Genomic DNA, 15,550 nt, shown 5'->3' on the forward strand with positions numbered 1-15,550 from the left:
CAATGGCATCAACTGCTGCTTTCATCAGTAACAATATTTTTTTTTTCTGTTCAATATAAGAGCTTTCCCCATGAAAACAATGTCACTAAAATATCATATGAAGTTAATTTCAACACAAAGGTTAAAGAAAACCCTCACTTTCAGCAAAAGTGGTTAGAACCTGTCCCACCCTTTATTTTTTAAGGACTTTAAACATTGACATTCCTTAATAAAGAGCACAATAAATATAAACACAAAGCCACACAACATGCATGAAAAAGAAGCGTTAAAATGCAACTGTATTTCACAGACACGAGTCACAGTCATTAAATTAAATTATTACGCATACATTATAACTTATTTATTATTTCAAGCTATACAGGCAACATAGCACCAAACAGGAAAAATTTCCTCTAAACTCGATGAACATTACACAAATATTTTGGTTTTGAAATTTGGAAACAAGTGTTTTCTTTCATTTTTATCAGAACGACCCTAAATGAAATTCACTATCCCAACTCTGTTTTATGACATTATTTGGGCAGTGACATCTGTTATCAGTTATCTCTGATAAGGCCCCCCTCCCATTTCCAAAGTTTAAAAAAATGAATAGCAGATGCTAACATCAAGATTTCAGGCAGTGGGATATTAATTTAGTGTGTTGTATTGGCAATGAGGTATTTTGAAGTTCAACATTAGGCCTCAGCAGAAGGAGAGGTAAAATCTGAAGGTGGTTTTGAAAACCATGTTCACTGATTCTGAATTCCCTTTTAATATAAAAGATTACTTTTAAAGATATAAATACTTTTTACACATTAGAAAAAGTGAATGAAGGCACTTATCATACACACCAAGAATATTTGCATTAAAATGAAAACAAATAAATATTTTACTTATGCAAGTTTGGCCTGCTTCTGTTCCTGGAGAGGTCAATGGGATGCCTGGCAATAACAACACTGGAAGGGAACTGGGACTGTTTTTTAAAAATAGATTCATATTCATTAAAAGTAATATCAGATTTCTTCCACTACTGCAAAGACAGAATTACATCTAAATTATTCTGGAGCAAGTAAGTAGAAAACTGAAGCACTGGAAAGACAGCCACTTTAAAGAATATTACATTATGTGTCTGAAGGGGAGTAAGTAACAGCAGTAACACATTTCTAAGACTTCAGGGCAACCTTGAAAATAATCCATTATTTTTATGCCTATTTCCTCTGAAAACACAAGTAATACTTATGAATTACATACAAATCCTAATAGTGAGGAAAAGAAAAAGAATTAAAATCTTTATTTTATAAACATTTCAGACAAACAAAATATAATTATCTTCTGTAAGGAGCTATGTATTCTTTCTAAAGAAACAAGAAAGGATGAGAACCAAACACATTTCAAGTTAAGACATATCTGGTTAAAATTTTCAGGATAAAATTTAGGTAGCTACCCACACTTATACAAGAATGAATGCCCAAATAAAATATAAAGTTTCCAAGGCAGCATCAACTGCTACCACCAACTGCCTAAGCAGAAACCTTCCTGCTTGGTGCCTGGAGGTTCAAGGGTTTTGCAGGCACTGAAAAAGTACAGGGGGCCAAAAATAAGGTCAAACTCCTAAATGTATCAAAATTCTTGTTGTCCAAAAATGTGAACAAACTTTCATCACTATGCAAAGCCTGAAGATACTGTCTTCCCACATATGAACAGCTTATTCTATTCCTCCAGTGTAATTCCTGCACAAGCTTCCTAAAATCTTCAGAAAAGTTATAAAAATTAAATTTACAAAACTTTAGAACTTGAAATTTACTTGTCTCACATCCATTTGGACAACTGCAGAAACCAGGATCAGAGGAGTACACAGCCTTTAAGCTTTGTGAGGGTCAGCTACAGTAGCCACTGACAGACACAATAAAGTGTAACAACCAACAGCTGCTAAACTGCAGAAAGCATCAACCAAAATTCTGGCTTCAAATCATGAACAGAGCCTTCCTTGCAAGGGCCCTTTTGTGCATTTACAAGATACAATTTATTTTAATTATGTTGTGCAAAATTAATAACTGAAAGAAATGTACTTAGAAGGCATAGTTTTAAAAGTCTTCCGCTCTCAAATATATAGTGAATCGCTTGTGGAAGAAGTTAGAATCACAGAATCATTAAAGCTGGAAAAGACTTCTAAGACCATCTAGTCTCATAACTCAGTTTTTGCTTAGGTTCTAACACTAGAATCTCACTAGTAGACACAAAAGCTCGATGCATTGCTGTCCTGGCATAGAAATATTACTCAATAATTTTATGAAAAAAATAAATAGTTATTTGTCTGGTTCTTGTGATCTTCTGGAGGTAAGTGTTGATGTGACAGGCTCGAGGACTTCAGCAGCCAGACAGCATTCAGCCAGACAGTTCCCTATATTAGAGCATATTTTATGCCAGAAATGTGTAAGATAGGCAGGACATGATCTATTGCCAAACTAGCAAATTACTAGTCAACCATGGCTAAACAAAGCTGTTTGTGCTAGGCTACAACAGCACTCCTGTGACTAAAGCTTCTACTGCTCCTTCCTAATAGTCATCCTTACTGAATAAATTTTGCTCTGCTTAAACAGCAAAAAAACCCAACTAAGTCTCTGTGTTAGCAGCATCCACACTAGCTAAACTATTAAAATGTGACAGCATATTCAATATGTGAGCCTGCTTTTATTTCCTGAATCTGCTACGTTTGTTTTTGCAGCATGAGATAGTGCGATGAAATTAAATCTCTTATGGCTTAACCACAGAGCTTGCCATCATATATCAAAGAGGCCTCTCTCTCTGATAAATAGAATCCATTCTAAAAAATGGCTTTTTATGTCACTTGAGATATAAACCAACATGAAAATCTTTATAAAACTAAGCCATGTGAAACATTCACATGAACACTAGAATTTACAGGTAATCTATTAATGTAGGGCAAACCGCATTACTCAGGGAACATACAGGTTGTGAATAATTCTTGACCTAAAAGGATAACAAACATGGAGTTCAAAGGCAACTGTGTGCTGAACCCTGCTTGTCTTCTCAGCACCTGATGTATAATAGGTAGCGAGTCACTGCCAATTATTTGGCTAATGGCTAAATAAGATAATCTGGTGTCTGCTAAACACAAAGTCAAATTCTGCTTTGCACAGTGGAAGAAAGAGATAACTGTGGTAAATCATTAATTCAAACTTACATTTTACAGTCTCTTTGCAATAAATTAGAATAGATTATATAAACATTATCAGTTGTTATAGTTGAAATTGGATAATATTTTTTAAATGCTGCCATATTAATTCAAAGAGACAAATTACATAATTTTATTAATAAAAAACCCCTAAACAACTGTTGTCCCAGACCATCTCCCAGGGATGTCAATAACAGGTTTTTTTGCTGATTTTGATGGAACCAGAACTGGATCCAACCTCCTTTGATTGCCTTTATTCTCCTTAGAATTTAGCATAATAATCAATATTGTTGTCAAATTCACAGCTTGGGAAATATAATGTGCTCTATACTGCAGAGCTTGCTATGATTACTTCAGTATGTTAATAATCTGCTAGTGGCAATTGTAAAGATTAATGCTGATTACAGTAGGCATTTTTACACATTAATAGACAGTGACATGTAGACAATAACATATTATAGTTACATACATAATTATACATAGATAACTTTAATTAGTCCCTGTTTTAAAACCACTAATATAAACTTTTATACACAAATGTACAGGTAATATGGAGTAAAATGTTTGATGACAGAGTATAATATACATGGGTGTGAGTTATTTTATACTTAAATATACTACAGGAAAAAAGTTATGCACTAAAAAGTTTGGGGTGTTTTTGCAAATATAAATATGTAGATAATACTACAGCATAACTTACAGCATAAACTTTAAATTTAAATACATATCAAATTGTAACCCTTCAAAATGGAACACCTATTAGGTACTGTTATCAGCTATGATGATCTCTGGTAATTTTCAAAATATTCCCTATGATGTTTTACAGAGCATGATACTGTTCCCTCTGAAAGACATGGCTGCTTCTCATTTAACGCTATGACTGTAGGAACAATTTCTTTATAAAACTACATAGACTATATTCTACATGCATTATTATTTCACTGTTATGAAATAAAATAATGATATGAAATCTTTTAAAAGACAAGGGGAAATAGAGTGACAGAAAGAACAAGAAAGCAAAAAATATTAGTGAATGCTATCGTACCGATTTCCACGGTCCCCGATGCCAAGAAACATCACCAGGGCAAGAGTGCACATTACATTGTGCCGTGTTAGGTGGCTTGTCTAGAATTTCACAGTTTTGATCACCCAACATTTGGCCAGTGGGAAGCTGACAAATCACCAGTCTTGTCTTTATTCCATCTCCACAAGTTTGAGTGCACTGAAACACAGAATTTTATACGCAATAATTTTAATAACAGAGTCATCACATACCATGAAACCAAAAGATATAGCAATAATCAGAACATCATACTATTTACTGTGTCTACTTCCATATTCCCTGGACACTAGTCAAGAATGAGGACTTAAAGTCTAATCTCATGTAATTCTCTCACCAAAACATTTACCAAACCACATTTTTATGGTTTATCAAGTGATTTTCTGCAGAAGGTCTCAGTTACAGACACTCTGTTAAGGACAAGTAATTGTGAGAATAAATGTGCATGTGTCTCTTTCTTTAGTAAGAGGAAAAGATGGAAATTTGTCTTAAAACTAGTTTTCCGTGCCAGACAGTGGGCAGAAAAACTCAGAAAACTCCGACTGGGAACATTTTTACACAGTCTAGTTTATACAGACTAAGTGAAAAATACTTACAGGATGTGTTTTCTGGGTTTCAGTTTGCCTGTAATTCTTCAATACCAGTTCTCATTCCTAATGAGCTCTTAAAACCAATCTACAATAGTTCAAAGCTTTTTACTGTATTCTCAAGGATTCTAAATTAGAAAAAAACTGCAGCCATCTGTATGAACTGTATTCCAAGTCTACGGCTATGGACAGAAAAAATATAACATTTAGACTGACCTTGAGAACTGAATCGCTAAATCTGGCCAAAACAAGGGGAAAAAAAGGTAAAATAAAAAAGTCACTCAACTCAACCAATTTTTCTTATTTTTTCAATTCCAGTCATTGATTTTCAAGAATAAGAAAAGTGGGCAAGAATCACAAGAGGTTAGATTAGAACAAATGCAAAAATAATCAGCTTTAATTCTTTCTATAGTGGTTTGAGCAAGAATATGTGGTCAAGATATGACATCACACAGCATGAAGAAACTGTTCTTTGTCCAATAAAATGTTTCACAAAATGTTCTAACCCAGGCGCAACTTTTAGATGCATGATCCTATCTCCATACTTCTAATTTCTAACTACCACCCAGCAATTTCTAACTACCACTACTACTGCTTACAGCTACTATTGTTAGGACCTATGACGACATGGAATAAAGTTTCTCTACAGCTTCTTATACTCATTTTTTTTTCTTAGACTAGCTATTACACTGCAGTTTTTCTGCATAGAATCCAGCTTTTTGTAATAGAATATAATTTGTTATGTCTCAAGATACATGTTGTACAACAACCACATGATTTGCTGATGTTGTATATCCTCAGCCCCACACAATAATTACTTCTTTTGGATTTACATCACTCATATTTACACTACAGTTCTGGATTTGATCAAAGAATAAAGTTTAGCTAAACAGCTTGAAATTAATTCTTTTTAAATTTTTAAATTTTAAACTCTATTAAATAAGTAAAAACAAGGTGTTCAGTTCCACTCACAGTCATGTAATAATTAAGATCCTACTTCTAAACTTATACGGTAAACAATGTTCCCCTTTGTAAGTGAAATGCTCTTACTTCTCCCCAGTTCCCAAAGTTCCACCGTGGGCAGGGTCCAGAATCACAGTGTCTCGACTCTGAAGGTTTTGTTGCCTCATCACAATTACTGGCACTTCTTCCTTCCTCATCTTGACATACTACAACTCGGCGGTGAAATCCACCTGCACAAGTACTAGAGCACTACCAAAACAGGTAAACATATATTTTGCCATTGCATGATCAGAAAAATGTAAAATATGTTGGTAAAACAGGTTGGTTTTAAACTTTAACATTCAAAATTGAAATTTTCAAATAAAAATGACTACTATGTAGAAGTACTTTAAATTTGAAATCACAGAAAAATTACACTTAGAATTCAATATATTCTGAACAACAATAAGAACAACAATAATTTTTTAAATTAATGTGCTTCTCTTTTGATCAAATCTGTACTGCAATAATATTCCTAGAAATGTTAACACAGATGTAACAGAAAAAATTAATATATTCTAAAGAAATTTCTTACTGCTCCCCAGGGTCCAGTTCTCCACTGATATCCTCCCACAGAAGGACGGTTCCACTGGTTTAAATTGTCTTGTGGAGGGTGCACGGGGAGGTAACCTATTTCTGGAAAATGGCTTGGATGGTCATGTATTTTTGGAACATGATGATAAACCGGTGGACATGGTGGCATGTTACATTCTTGTTCCTTAGGAGGTCGGCCTTCAGGATCACAGTAATTCTCATTGATTTGCTGATGATAGTTGACACAGATGACTTGTCTTGTCACTATTCCACTATCACACGTAACTGTGCACTGACCAAAAGATTAACATAGTGTTTGTCACAGAACATTGATAACTAATAAACAAATACATTTATATTTACTTTTGACAAGAACAAACATATACTTTGTTCTTTCAAGGGATGCAATTTCAATCATGCTTGCACAAAATACATACTAAACAGAGATTTGGCCAATAATCTAAATACACACATTAAAAAAAAAAAGTTACAGTTAATACTTACAGGGGACCAATTTCCAACTTTCCACTCTCCACATGGGCTAAAGCAGCTTGAAATTTCAGCTGGTCGTGGTAAATAAGCACACAAAGATTCATCTGCTATTTCTCCATGAGCATCTCTACAACTCACATAGCGAGCACGATCGCCCTTCCCACAGGATGCAGAGCACTGTCAGAGAACAATTCAAGGCCATCACACTTTAGGAGACTAAAACAAGATTATGCAAGCATCTAAAATACTAACACAGCTTAGTATCAGCTTGACTTTAGAATTAAATCAGATTTCCATTTCACACTAATAGAGCCATGCATTCAGAAAGGAAAGTGAAATACTGCTGAAAGATTTAGGCCTTAAGAACAACTGCTAGTGTGGAACTGAGTTGCATGGCCTTAATTCTCATGAAGAATTTCAGCATATATAAACAGACAGCACTTAAACTATAACATGGAATAATTATACAGTTTCAAGCAACAACAGAAACATCAGTAACTTCCAGAACATTTTAGTTATTGCACAGTGATGCAATATTTACATCAACTGTTAAAATAAAAACCAGTATTAACAATCCATTTGCCATTATGGTTTGTATTAGCAGACGCCACTGAGCCCCTTCTGATGCCTTTATAGCTGAGAAGTTCAAGGTGGATTTAATGAAGAACTGATGAGTAGCCTCAGTTTATGCACCCTTTACTGCTATTTAGTTAAAATGGTTGTACAAAAATATAACTGCATTATATGCTTTGTTAAATATCTCAAGGGATTAACAGACACACCTATATTTTATAGATAATTTTAAATTTTCACATTTCTATCAAGTAAAACTAATTTTCAACGTTATCAAAATAAAAAGCTTCCACTGAAGAAAATTTATGTAGGAACCATTTTAATAATGCTTATTTTACAAAAAAGTCAAAATAGACCTTGAAAGACTCTAACTGTTTAGTATTACTATTCACATCAAAGATTTAAATCATATTTTAAAATCAAAGATGATCTCCATACTCAGAAACTGATCAATTACATTTAAAAAACCACTTCCTAGCACACTGTCAATCATATGAGAACTATCTCACTCAGAACCCCAGCTCCTAGAATTCTGCTTTTTTCCTACTATTTTTTCTGGTTGGATTGGAAGCACAGTTTCCTGGGAGTGTCTATCTGCTCCTTAAGAAACAGTTTCTTTTCTTAAGAAAATATTAGAATTCCTTTTTAATCTATATATTAATGAGAGCTTTATGGAAAAATGGGTGAATGAGTGGAGGACAGCTCTGCAAGGTGTGACTGCTACATTACATACTGGAGTCCATGATCCATATCTCCATTGGGTCATCTTCCCCACATGAACTAGAGGAAGTGAAGTAGTCCATAATTTTGTATTTTCTGGACAAGAGGGCAATTCACATTCCTGTGGGGGTGAGGAAAAAAGAAGCTTTTGAAATATACATTTTGGAAGAGCCAAATGAAAAGCAAATGGTTAGATCCTACCATTACAATAAACCAGCATTAATTAACACGTAAATACCGTCTTTTACATTTTCCCTGGAATTATTCAAAGACCTTTCATTGAATTGTTTTGTTTTAAACTGAGTGTCAAAGAAAATTTACTTGATCTTAAAACTGCATTAGTAATAAGTAATAATATTGGCACTTTGAGAAAGAACAGTTTTGGCCAACTTGTTGGAGACAAGGAGCATAGACATTACAGTGTCCTGCTTCAGAGCCACAGGCAGCACACAAGGACCAAGCAAAGAAGGTGGCTGTGCTGTCCTGTCCTTTATACCTTCAGCTACTGAGAACATAAATTTGCCCAGTTTCAGTCAGTAGCCAAACAGGTATCACAATTAAAAATGTAAAGGATACTCAAACCCAGTGTTTTCACATCTAAGTGGAAATAAATTATATCAATTAACTGGCTTTTATATTTAGAAGCTTATAAAGAAGCCAGTTGGGTACTATTATTTATTAAGCAGGATGGCAAGCAGTGTCCTTATAATGTTCTACATGTTGGAGCTTCCCCCACTGCCAAATAATCACAGGCTTTTGGATTCCTTGAAATCATATACTCTAACTCTTCAACCACGTACCACTTTCAAACATCGAGTCTTGAAATTACCCTTCTTTTCCTTAATTCCCTGGGCAAAATTTGATGTTTGTGAAGAAAAGCATAGAGTTTCAGTATTTTTTTCTCATTTTAGAAGTGATTTCCTCCAAGTTCCCTCACAGAGTCAGTAGACAACAGTTGTATTTAGACAGTTTTAACAGGTAAGTAGAGAGGTACCTTTTAACTTACTTGACTGTCTCTAGGACGAGTGGCAGCATCGCACTCCCTGTCATCGTTCAGAATAACACGGTACATCCCAGTGACGCATTTGACTGCACGCACCTGGTATCCGCGTCCGCATGTTACAGCACACTGTTGAAGGCAGGAATGTAATACACTTGAAATAGCGCTATTTATAATCAAATTTCATTTTTAATTACATTTTCTACTTTAAAACTCTTTCCAGAATGAATAGAAATGACTACTGAGATGGTGCTAACTTCCTCTGTGGCAGACCATCAGGTACTTTACCAGTGTCCACAGCACACGAATGAACATTACTTGTGCAGGATGCACGCTTTCTCTCTTTTCCCCTTTCTACCTCCTGCAGTGAGTAGGCTGGAGGTGGGCAGGAGACTGGGAAGGAACACTGCCAGAACAGCAGACCTGACCTGATCAAAGGGACAAATCCATGCTCTATAATGCCATGCTCAGCAATAAAAACTGGTGTAGAGAAAGTAGAGGAAATGGGAAGAGTAAGAGTAGCTTCAAATGAATCACTAGCTGCAGCTGTTAAATGTCTTTCCCTTCTCTATAGAGTTTGACTAGATTGCACTCAAAGAAGCCCCATAAAACATTAAATGGCTGAAAATATTATGACACAAATCCTATAAATGTTGTGGTTCAAGCACAAGTACTTGTAAAAACCTGGTTATGAATGGCTATGGTGGTACAGTGGAAAAACTGCAATGAAAAGCTCTGCTCTAGTGACACAGACTGGTAAATTGCTTGTACAAGCTATTTCAGAAGACTATTTTTTATTAATAAGAATTCTGTCATGTGACTGAATTAATTTTTTATTTACTTTTTGCATTTAGCTTGTAGGAATGGAAAGTCATCACCTTGTGATCAAAAGATTACATAAAAGGAATTCTACATTATGTTAGACAACAGTGCGTTTATCTCTAAGGTAAAAAATAGAAGAAATATCTAAATTAAATGTCTAAATTAAAAATATACTTCATTTCCAAAGGTATATTTATTCTGTATTTTAGTAACAGGTTGTATGTATTAAAACAAAGATCAGCTGCTCTTCAGTTATGATTTCCCACCAGCATCCAAGAAACACTGAATAATCTTCTGTTGGTTTGAGTAACCTGATCTTATAAAAGCCACATGAAACTGAGTACCTTATTTTTTAAAATTAATTCTCATCTATATGGTGGCAAAAGTTTCCTTCACAAATTAATTCACTTTTTTCTAGAGTTTTAAATCCACTCTGGTTTATATTAGATGAGCGTCACACAGGAACACATTTTTCAACAGTACTTTCACATAAAGAGATAGCAGATCTTTTATCACTGAAGGTAAAAATGAAATGTAACAATAAAATACTAAGTCTTTTTCCCTGCTATAATTAGCATATACATTTCTATGATCGTAATTGATGCTACCACTTGAATATGCCCACTCACCTATAAATATTTGGTCTTTTACCTGTGTCATTCATCTGAACAGTTTGCTACCCTTATTTTCATTATTCTGGTGATGTAAAACACTCATGTGCAAAAGCATCTTTGATATTAAGGCTCAGGATCAATTACTATTTTAGGCATTTAACTTATATTTGGGTGTTCCTAAATTACAAGTTAGATAGCCAATAGGATCCTGGAAACAAACGTGAATCAATTCAAGTAAAACAACTGCTAAAGATTCAACTATAATGTTTTAAAAGTATTGTTTTGTGATTGCTCATAGCCTGAACCATAAAACAAGAAACCAGGAATCCTCATGTACTCACTGATCCCCAAGGCCCTACTTGCCAAGATGCACATTCATGAAGTTCACACGGTGTTACTGATTCTGGTCTGTCATTTGGGTTACAGAAATCATCTCTCAGTTGTTCATCATTAAGTTGGCACCAGACTTGACGATGCTTCATTCCTTTGCCACATGTCACAGGACACTGTAAAATTATTAGAACCATCAGTTTGCGGAGAACCTGATTAATGAATCTGCATTAATGGCTTCAATTTCTTTTAGTAACTTGTTGGATTTTAAAAATCACATAAATAACAAAAATATTCCATGAATGTAAGTAGTCAAAAAACCCTATTTTTTAATGAACTCTCCATTTCCTGTTGGCTTCAACTCAAATGCTAATACAAAGAAATCACTATCAAGATTCAAAAGCTACAAATTATAAAAACTATATAAAACTATATAAAACTATATAAAACAGATCATTTATTTCCAATAGAGTAAAGAATACTTGTTTAAAATAATAGTGCATATATCATAGCTTTCACTGGAAAAATGTTTAAACTGTCTGATTCTTTTATATCCACCTAATCTATAATAAAATTAATATAATTCTATTAAACAGAACTATACATTGGCTGTATAGTTCTCATTGCTTCATAAAAAAGGAAATACAAATACATTTACTTTACGTATCTTCACTACCTCATTTTAATGTAACAAAATTAAGGAAAAAATGAATTCTAGGAGTGTTTTACAGAAGTTCTCATGCCATTCATAGATCTGTGATGTGTATCAGACAAATCATAGGACTTCAGAACTTTTACAACCGTGTGGCCCAAAATAAAATAAAAACCCTAAACACTTAATGCAGCTTATTTTAATATCCATGACTAGGACCAAATGTACCTTAAGTTTTCCATGGTTTCATTACCTCGCTCCAGTCAGTAACCGACCAGCTTGGACATAAGAATTCATTGCAAGTCTGTGTAACAACTCTTGGAAGTTCCTGGCATTCTCTGTCAGGAAGATGACGACCCAAGTTGTTCATACAAAAAGCTTCTCTGGTTCTGACACCTCTTGCACAGCTCCTGGAACACTGTGGTGTACAGTTATGAAACAGGAAACAGAATACAATAAAACCAGGCCAAAATACATTATCAGTCTTAAAAGATGTTAATGATTGCGCCAGACCAAAGTGTCCTCCATTTAATCCACAGGCTGCTAATATGTTCATTTGAGATAAAATCAGCACTTTGTATAATAGTTCCAAGATAAAACTTAAATGAAGAATAAAACCAAAATTGTACAGAACTAAATTAATATACACCTTTAATTACCAGATCTTCTCTGCTGACTTCCAAAACCAACCTGCAAGCAAGCTACCATTTCTTACAAAAATATAAGGAAGTTGCTTAAATATAAAGGTTGGTATTAGCTGATCCTACAAATCTGTGTTTTTCAAACATCGCTTCCTTTTAGTTATTAAGCTAAAAAAAATATAGAGAAATAAAAATTTGGTATGCATGCCAGAACTATAATGGAACAATAAAGAAGTTTTAAATCTGTACCTGTGACCATTCTGTGTAGTGCCAACTTCTTAACATACAGTCACCATGGCAGGGCTCTCTGGCTGGTGGTTTCTGCTGATCAGCACAGTACTTATCATCCACTGGAGCACTGAGTCCTCTTGCAATGGAGTACTTCATGCAGTGGATCTCAATAGACCGATGTCCTGGGCCACACTTTGATGTACAGTCACTTTTCCCAACACTGTGCCACCTACAATGACACAATTTTCTGTTGTAGAAAGCTAACTATGTTTAAAAAAATATGACCATGGCAATTCAAGCACTCAGAGAACTCAGAGAATTATAACGTAAATGTAGATATGCATTTTAGGGAACAGATGAAACTGTAAACTCTATCTCATGACTGGAATTTTTAAAGCAATATAAAAGAATTTGACTCACAGGCTTAAAAGAACTTTTTAAATTTAAAGGATCTTTTGTCTTCATCTCCTAGGTGACTTTGAAAAATGTAAGCTATAATTCTAACTCTTCATCCTCTGAACACTTCAGTGTGGGCTATCTTGGAGTGCAAAAACACAACATCTGTTTCAAATTAGTTCCAGTTGTGGGTACAGTTCTGGTGGAAAATGTATTTCAAGCAGCAATACAAGTTTTTGTGCCAGAATATATAGAATAGATTCACAATTCTAGCAAGAGATTTTGTACTTTACAATAAAAATTAGAAAAGTACCCTAGTTCTATGTGGAGTCAGAGGTGTAAATATAATGTATAAAGCCATTACACCAACAGATTTGAGGAAAACAAGGAGAGATGGGAAGGATGAGGGAGGTAGAGAGGGATGGAGAGACAGAGGATAAAGCAGTCTGAATTACTTTGTTTCAATATCAATCAATAAAAACATATAAGACCACATATAACTCCATCAGTTAGGAACCTTTTTTACCTTAATTCACACTCTGTATTACACTCCTCAAAGACACTTGGTACAGCAGGTATGAATTCACATCTTTGATCAGACACTACCACATGATCACTTTCACGTACACATGTCACTCTTCTTCTTCGAATACCTTGAAAAAGCACCAGAAGAAGTAAATAAAGGGCTAAATTAAGAGTCCCTTATGGATTCCATTCATCATTTGGGAATTTAACTGAGATACCCCATTAACACAAATTGCTGTATACAGCAGATTCTGCACAAACATGCTGCTTTGTGTAGCTCACTACATTCCAGGTGGAGAACAACCTTTTCCCAATCACCTGTTCCACCTCCCAGCTGTCGTACAGTGGTCTCACAGGGTATCAACTTTAGTAGACATACAATACCACCTTAATAGGACATATCAGATTTGATTCAACCTTTTTTTTTAATAAACTGCTCCTATGTTTCCAAATGTAGGTTTGAATATAGAATTGTACTGCATAAGTACTAAAAATAGCAAAAACAAAAATCAGAAGCTATACTGTCCTTAAAGGCCCTGTGCACTTAAAGTTTACTGAGGGTAACAAGTTTCTTCTTCACAAGTAAGGGTGAAAAGTAAGAGAACTTAAGACAACTCCCTTCCTAAATGCCATCAGATCTTTGGTTCTGGTGAAAAAAATACTTCACAGTACCTTGGCACATCCTGCTACAGTCTTGCCAGGGTCCATAAGGATCCCATGTAAACAGATCACTTCCATCTTCTATCGGGACATTGAATGAATAACGCACATCAGGGTTGTATAAATTCCCTACACACAAAACCTTGATTGAGATAAAATGATAGCTGTTTTTCAGTGAATTTGAACATAAAATTAAGAACATAATGATCATGTAGGAAATTTTCAGGCTTATGAAAAAAGTAAACATGCACCTGTAAGGTTAGTTCTTCTTCAACTCTATCAGTGCTGTTAATTCGTTCTATTGTATTGTTTGAACCACTGTACTCAAAAATGGCTCCTTGTATATTGATTTCTCTTTTTGACATGCTAACAACAAAATTTCCATTCAAGATAAAATTTCCATGGGTATCTGATAAAGCTGTAAGTGAAACAAAATATTGGAGATCTATTTAGTTAAAAGGTTCTATCAATAAAATCTCATCAACATGCAGTTCATGTAAAAAGTTGTATCAAACAGTTTCAAATTAATGAATTCGTTCCTAATCATCAGTAACTTTCACCTGAGCAGTTGTCATGGATATTCTCAGCCATGGATTTTCTCTACATTATAGTAATTTAATAATATTTGTTCTGCTGAAGGGCTGACTGAAGTCATGACTTTTAAATTTGGCTAGGTTCTGTTACTGTAGAAGGAAACAATAATTATTGGTATTTCTGCCCTATTCTACAGCCCACACCCTTGTATTTGCTACAGCTACTTCTACTGAACTAGGTTTTAAAACTAAACTTGAAAATAAAAATAAATTATGAGGCATTTATGATAGTAATTTAAGACAATGACCAATTTGCAATAATAAAGATGAAAAACAAGTTAAACATTTTTAAAATAAGGTAAAATTTGTAGTACAAGATGCTATTCAGGCATTGCTACATTTGAAATGGAAGCTAATGTCAGGGAGCGAGGGTTGTTTCTGTGTCCTGTGAGCTGCATGTGTAACAACTGGGCAACAGGTGACAAGGAAAACATTTTGAGAATTCTGAAGTTTGCTGGCTAGGATGACAATGGAAGAAGAGACAGAAGGTAAATATGCTTCAGTATTTTTTCAGGCACTTCAGATACAATGTAACTACTATGAAATAGAACAACCAAGATTTTTGGTAGGATGTACTCACAAATTCTTTGTTACCTACGCACACTTGCAAATCTATCAGCATGTGATGGCCTTTATACTCTTTATGTCCCAGACATAATAGAAAAAGAGAAATATGAGACAACTGATAAATTTGCTGATGGTCAGACTGCTTTGTTCATAAATGAAGTGTATGCTTCCAAGATTTAAAACAACAAATACCTACATTATTCCTGAGTTCACTTGTGGTGTTTCAATTAACATTGTGACAACAAAGTAAAAAATTGACAAAATGATGCAAGGCACTGTAATTCTTATTCTCTGATGAATGAACACACTCATCTAAGAATTAGAAACCTTAACAACATCTCACTGATGTTTTTGGAAAACTAGTATCTAGTGAGAG

General features: G+C 34.5%; 1 protein-coding gene across 8 annotated transcripts in view; it reads right to left on the reverse strand.

The window, feature by feature from the left end:
- The window catches only part of ADAMTS20 (ADAM metallopeptidase with thrombospondin type 1 motif 20), an 89,004-nt gene that overhangs the window by 26,025 nt on the left and 47,429 nt on the right, over window positions 1-15,550 (reverse strand). For all 8 annotated transcript variants that reach the window (XR_005604495.1, XM_039571117.1, XM_039571119.1 and 5 more), the window contains 12 exons: window positions 14,266-14,432; window positions 14,027-14,156; window positions 13,356-13,482; window positions 12,452-12,662; window positions 11,815-11,979; window positions 10,921-11,085; window positions 9,150-9,272; window positions 8,157-8,264; window positions 6,863-7,027; window positions 6,360-6,650; window positions 5,873-6,034; window positions 4,221-4,397 (listed from right to left, as the gene is read on the reverse strand). Coding sequence is in view for 7 of the 8 variants with exons in the window: in XM_039571117.1 (XP_039427051.1) it covers window positions 4,221-4,397; window positions 5,873-6,034; window positions 6,360-6,650; window positions 6,863-7,027; window positions 8,157-8,264; window positions 9,150-9,272; window positions 10,921-11,085; window positions 11,815-11,979; window positions 12,452-12,662; window positions 13,356-13,482; window positions 14,027-14,156; window positions 14,266-14,432 (1,991 nt within the window). In the remaining variant the exon portion in view is untranslated. The remainder of the gene's footprint in view (window positions 1-4,220; window positions 4,398-5,872; window positions 6,035-6,359; window positions 6,651-6,862; window positions 7,028-8,156; window positions 8,265-9,149; window positions 9,273-10,920; window positions 11,086-11,814; window positions 11,980-12,451; window positions 12,663-13,355; window positions 13,483-14,026; window positions 14,157-14,265; window positions 14,433-15,550) is intronic.

Source organism: Corvus cornix, chromosome 1A (genome assembly GCF_000738735.6).
Source record: "Corvus cornix cornix isolate S_Up_H32 chromosome 1A, ASM73873v5, whole genome shotgun sequence".
NCBI classification, from domain to species: domain Eukaryota; kingdom Metazoa; phylum Chordata; class Aves; order Passeriformes; family Corvidae; genus Corvus; species Corvus cornix.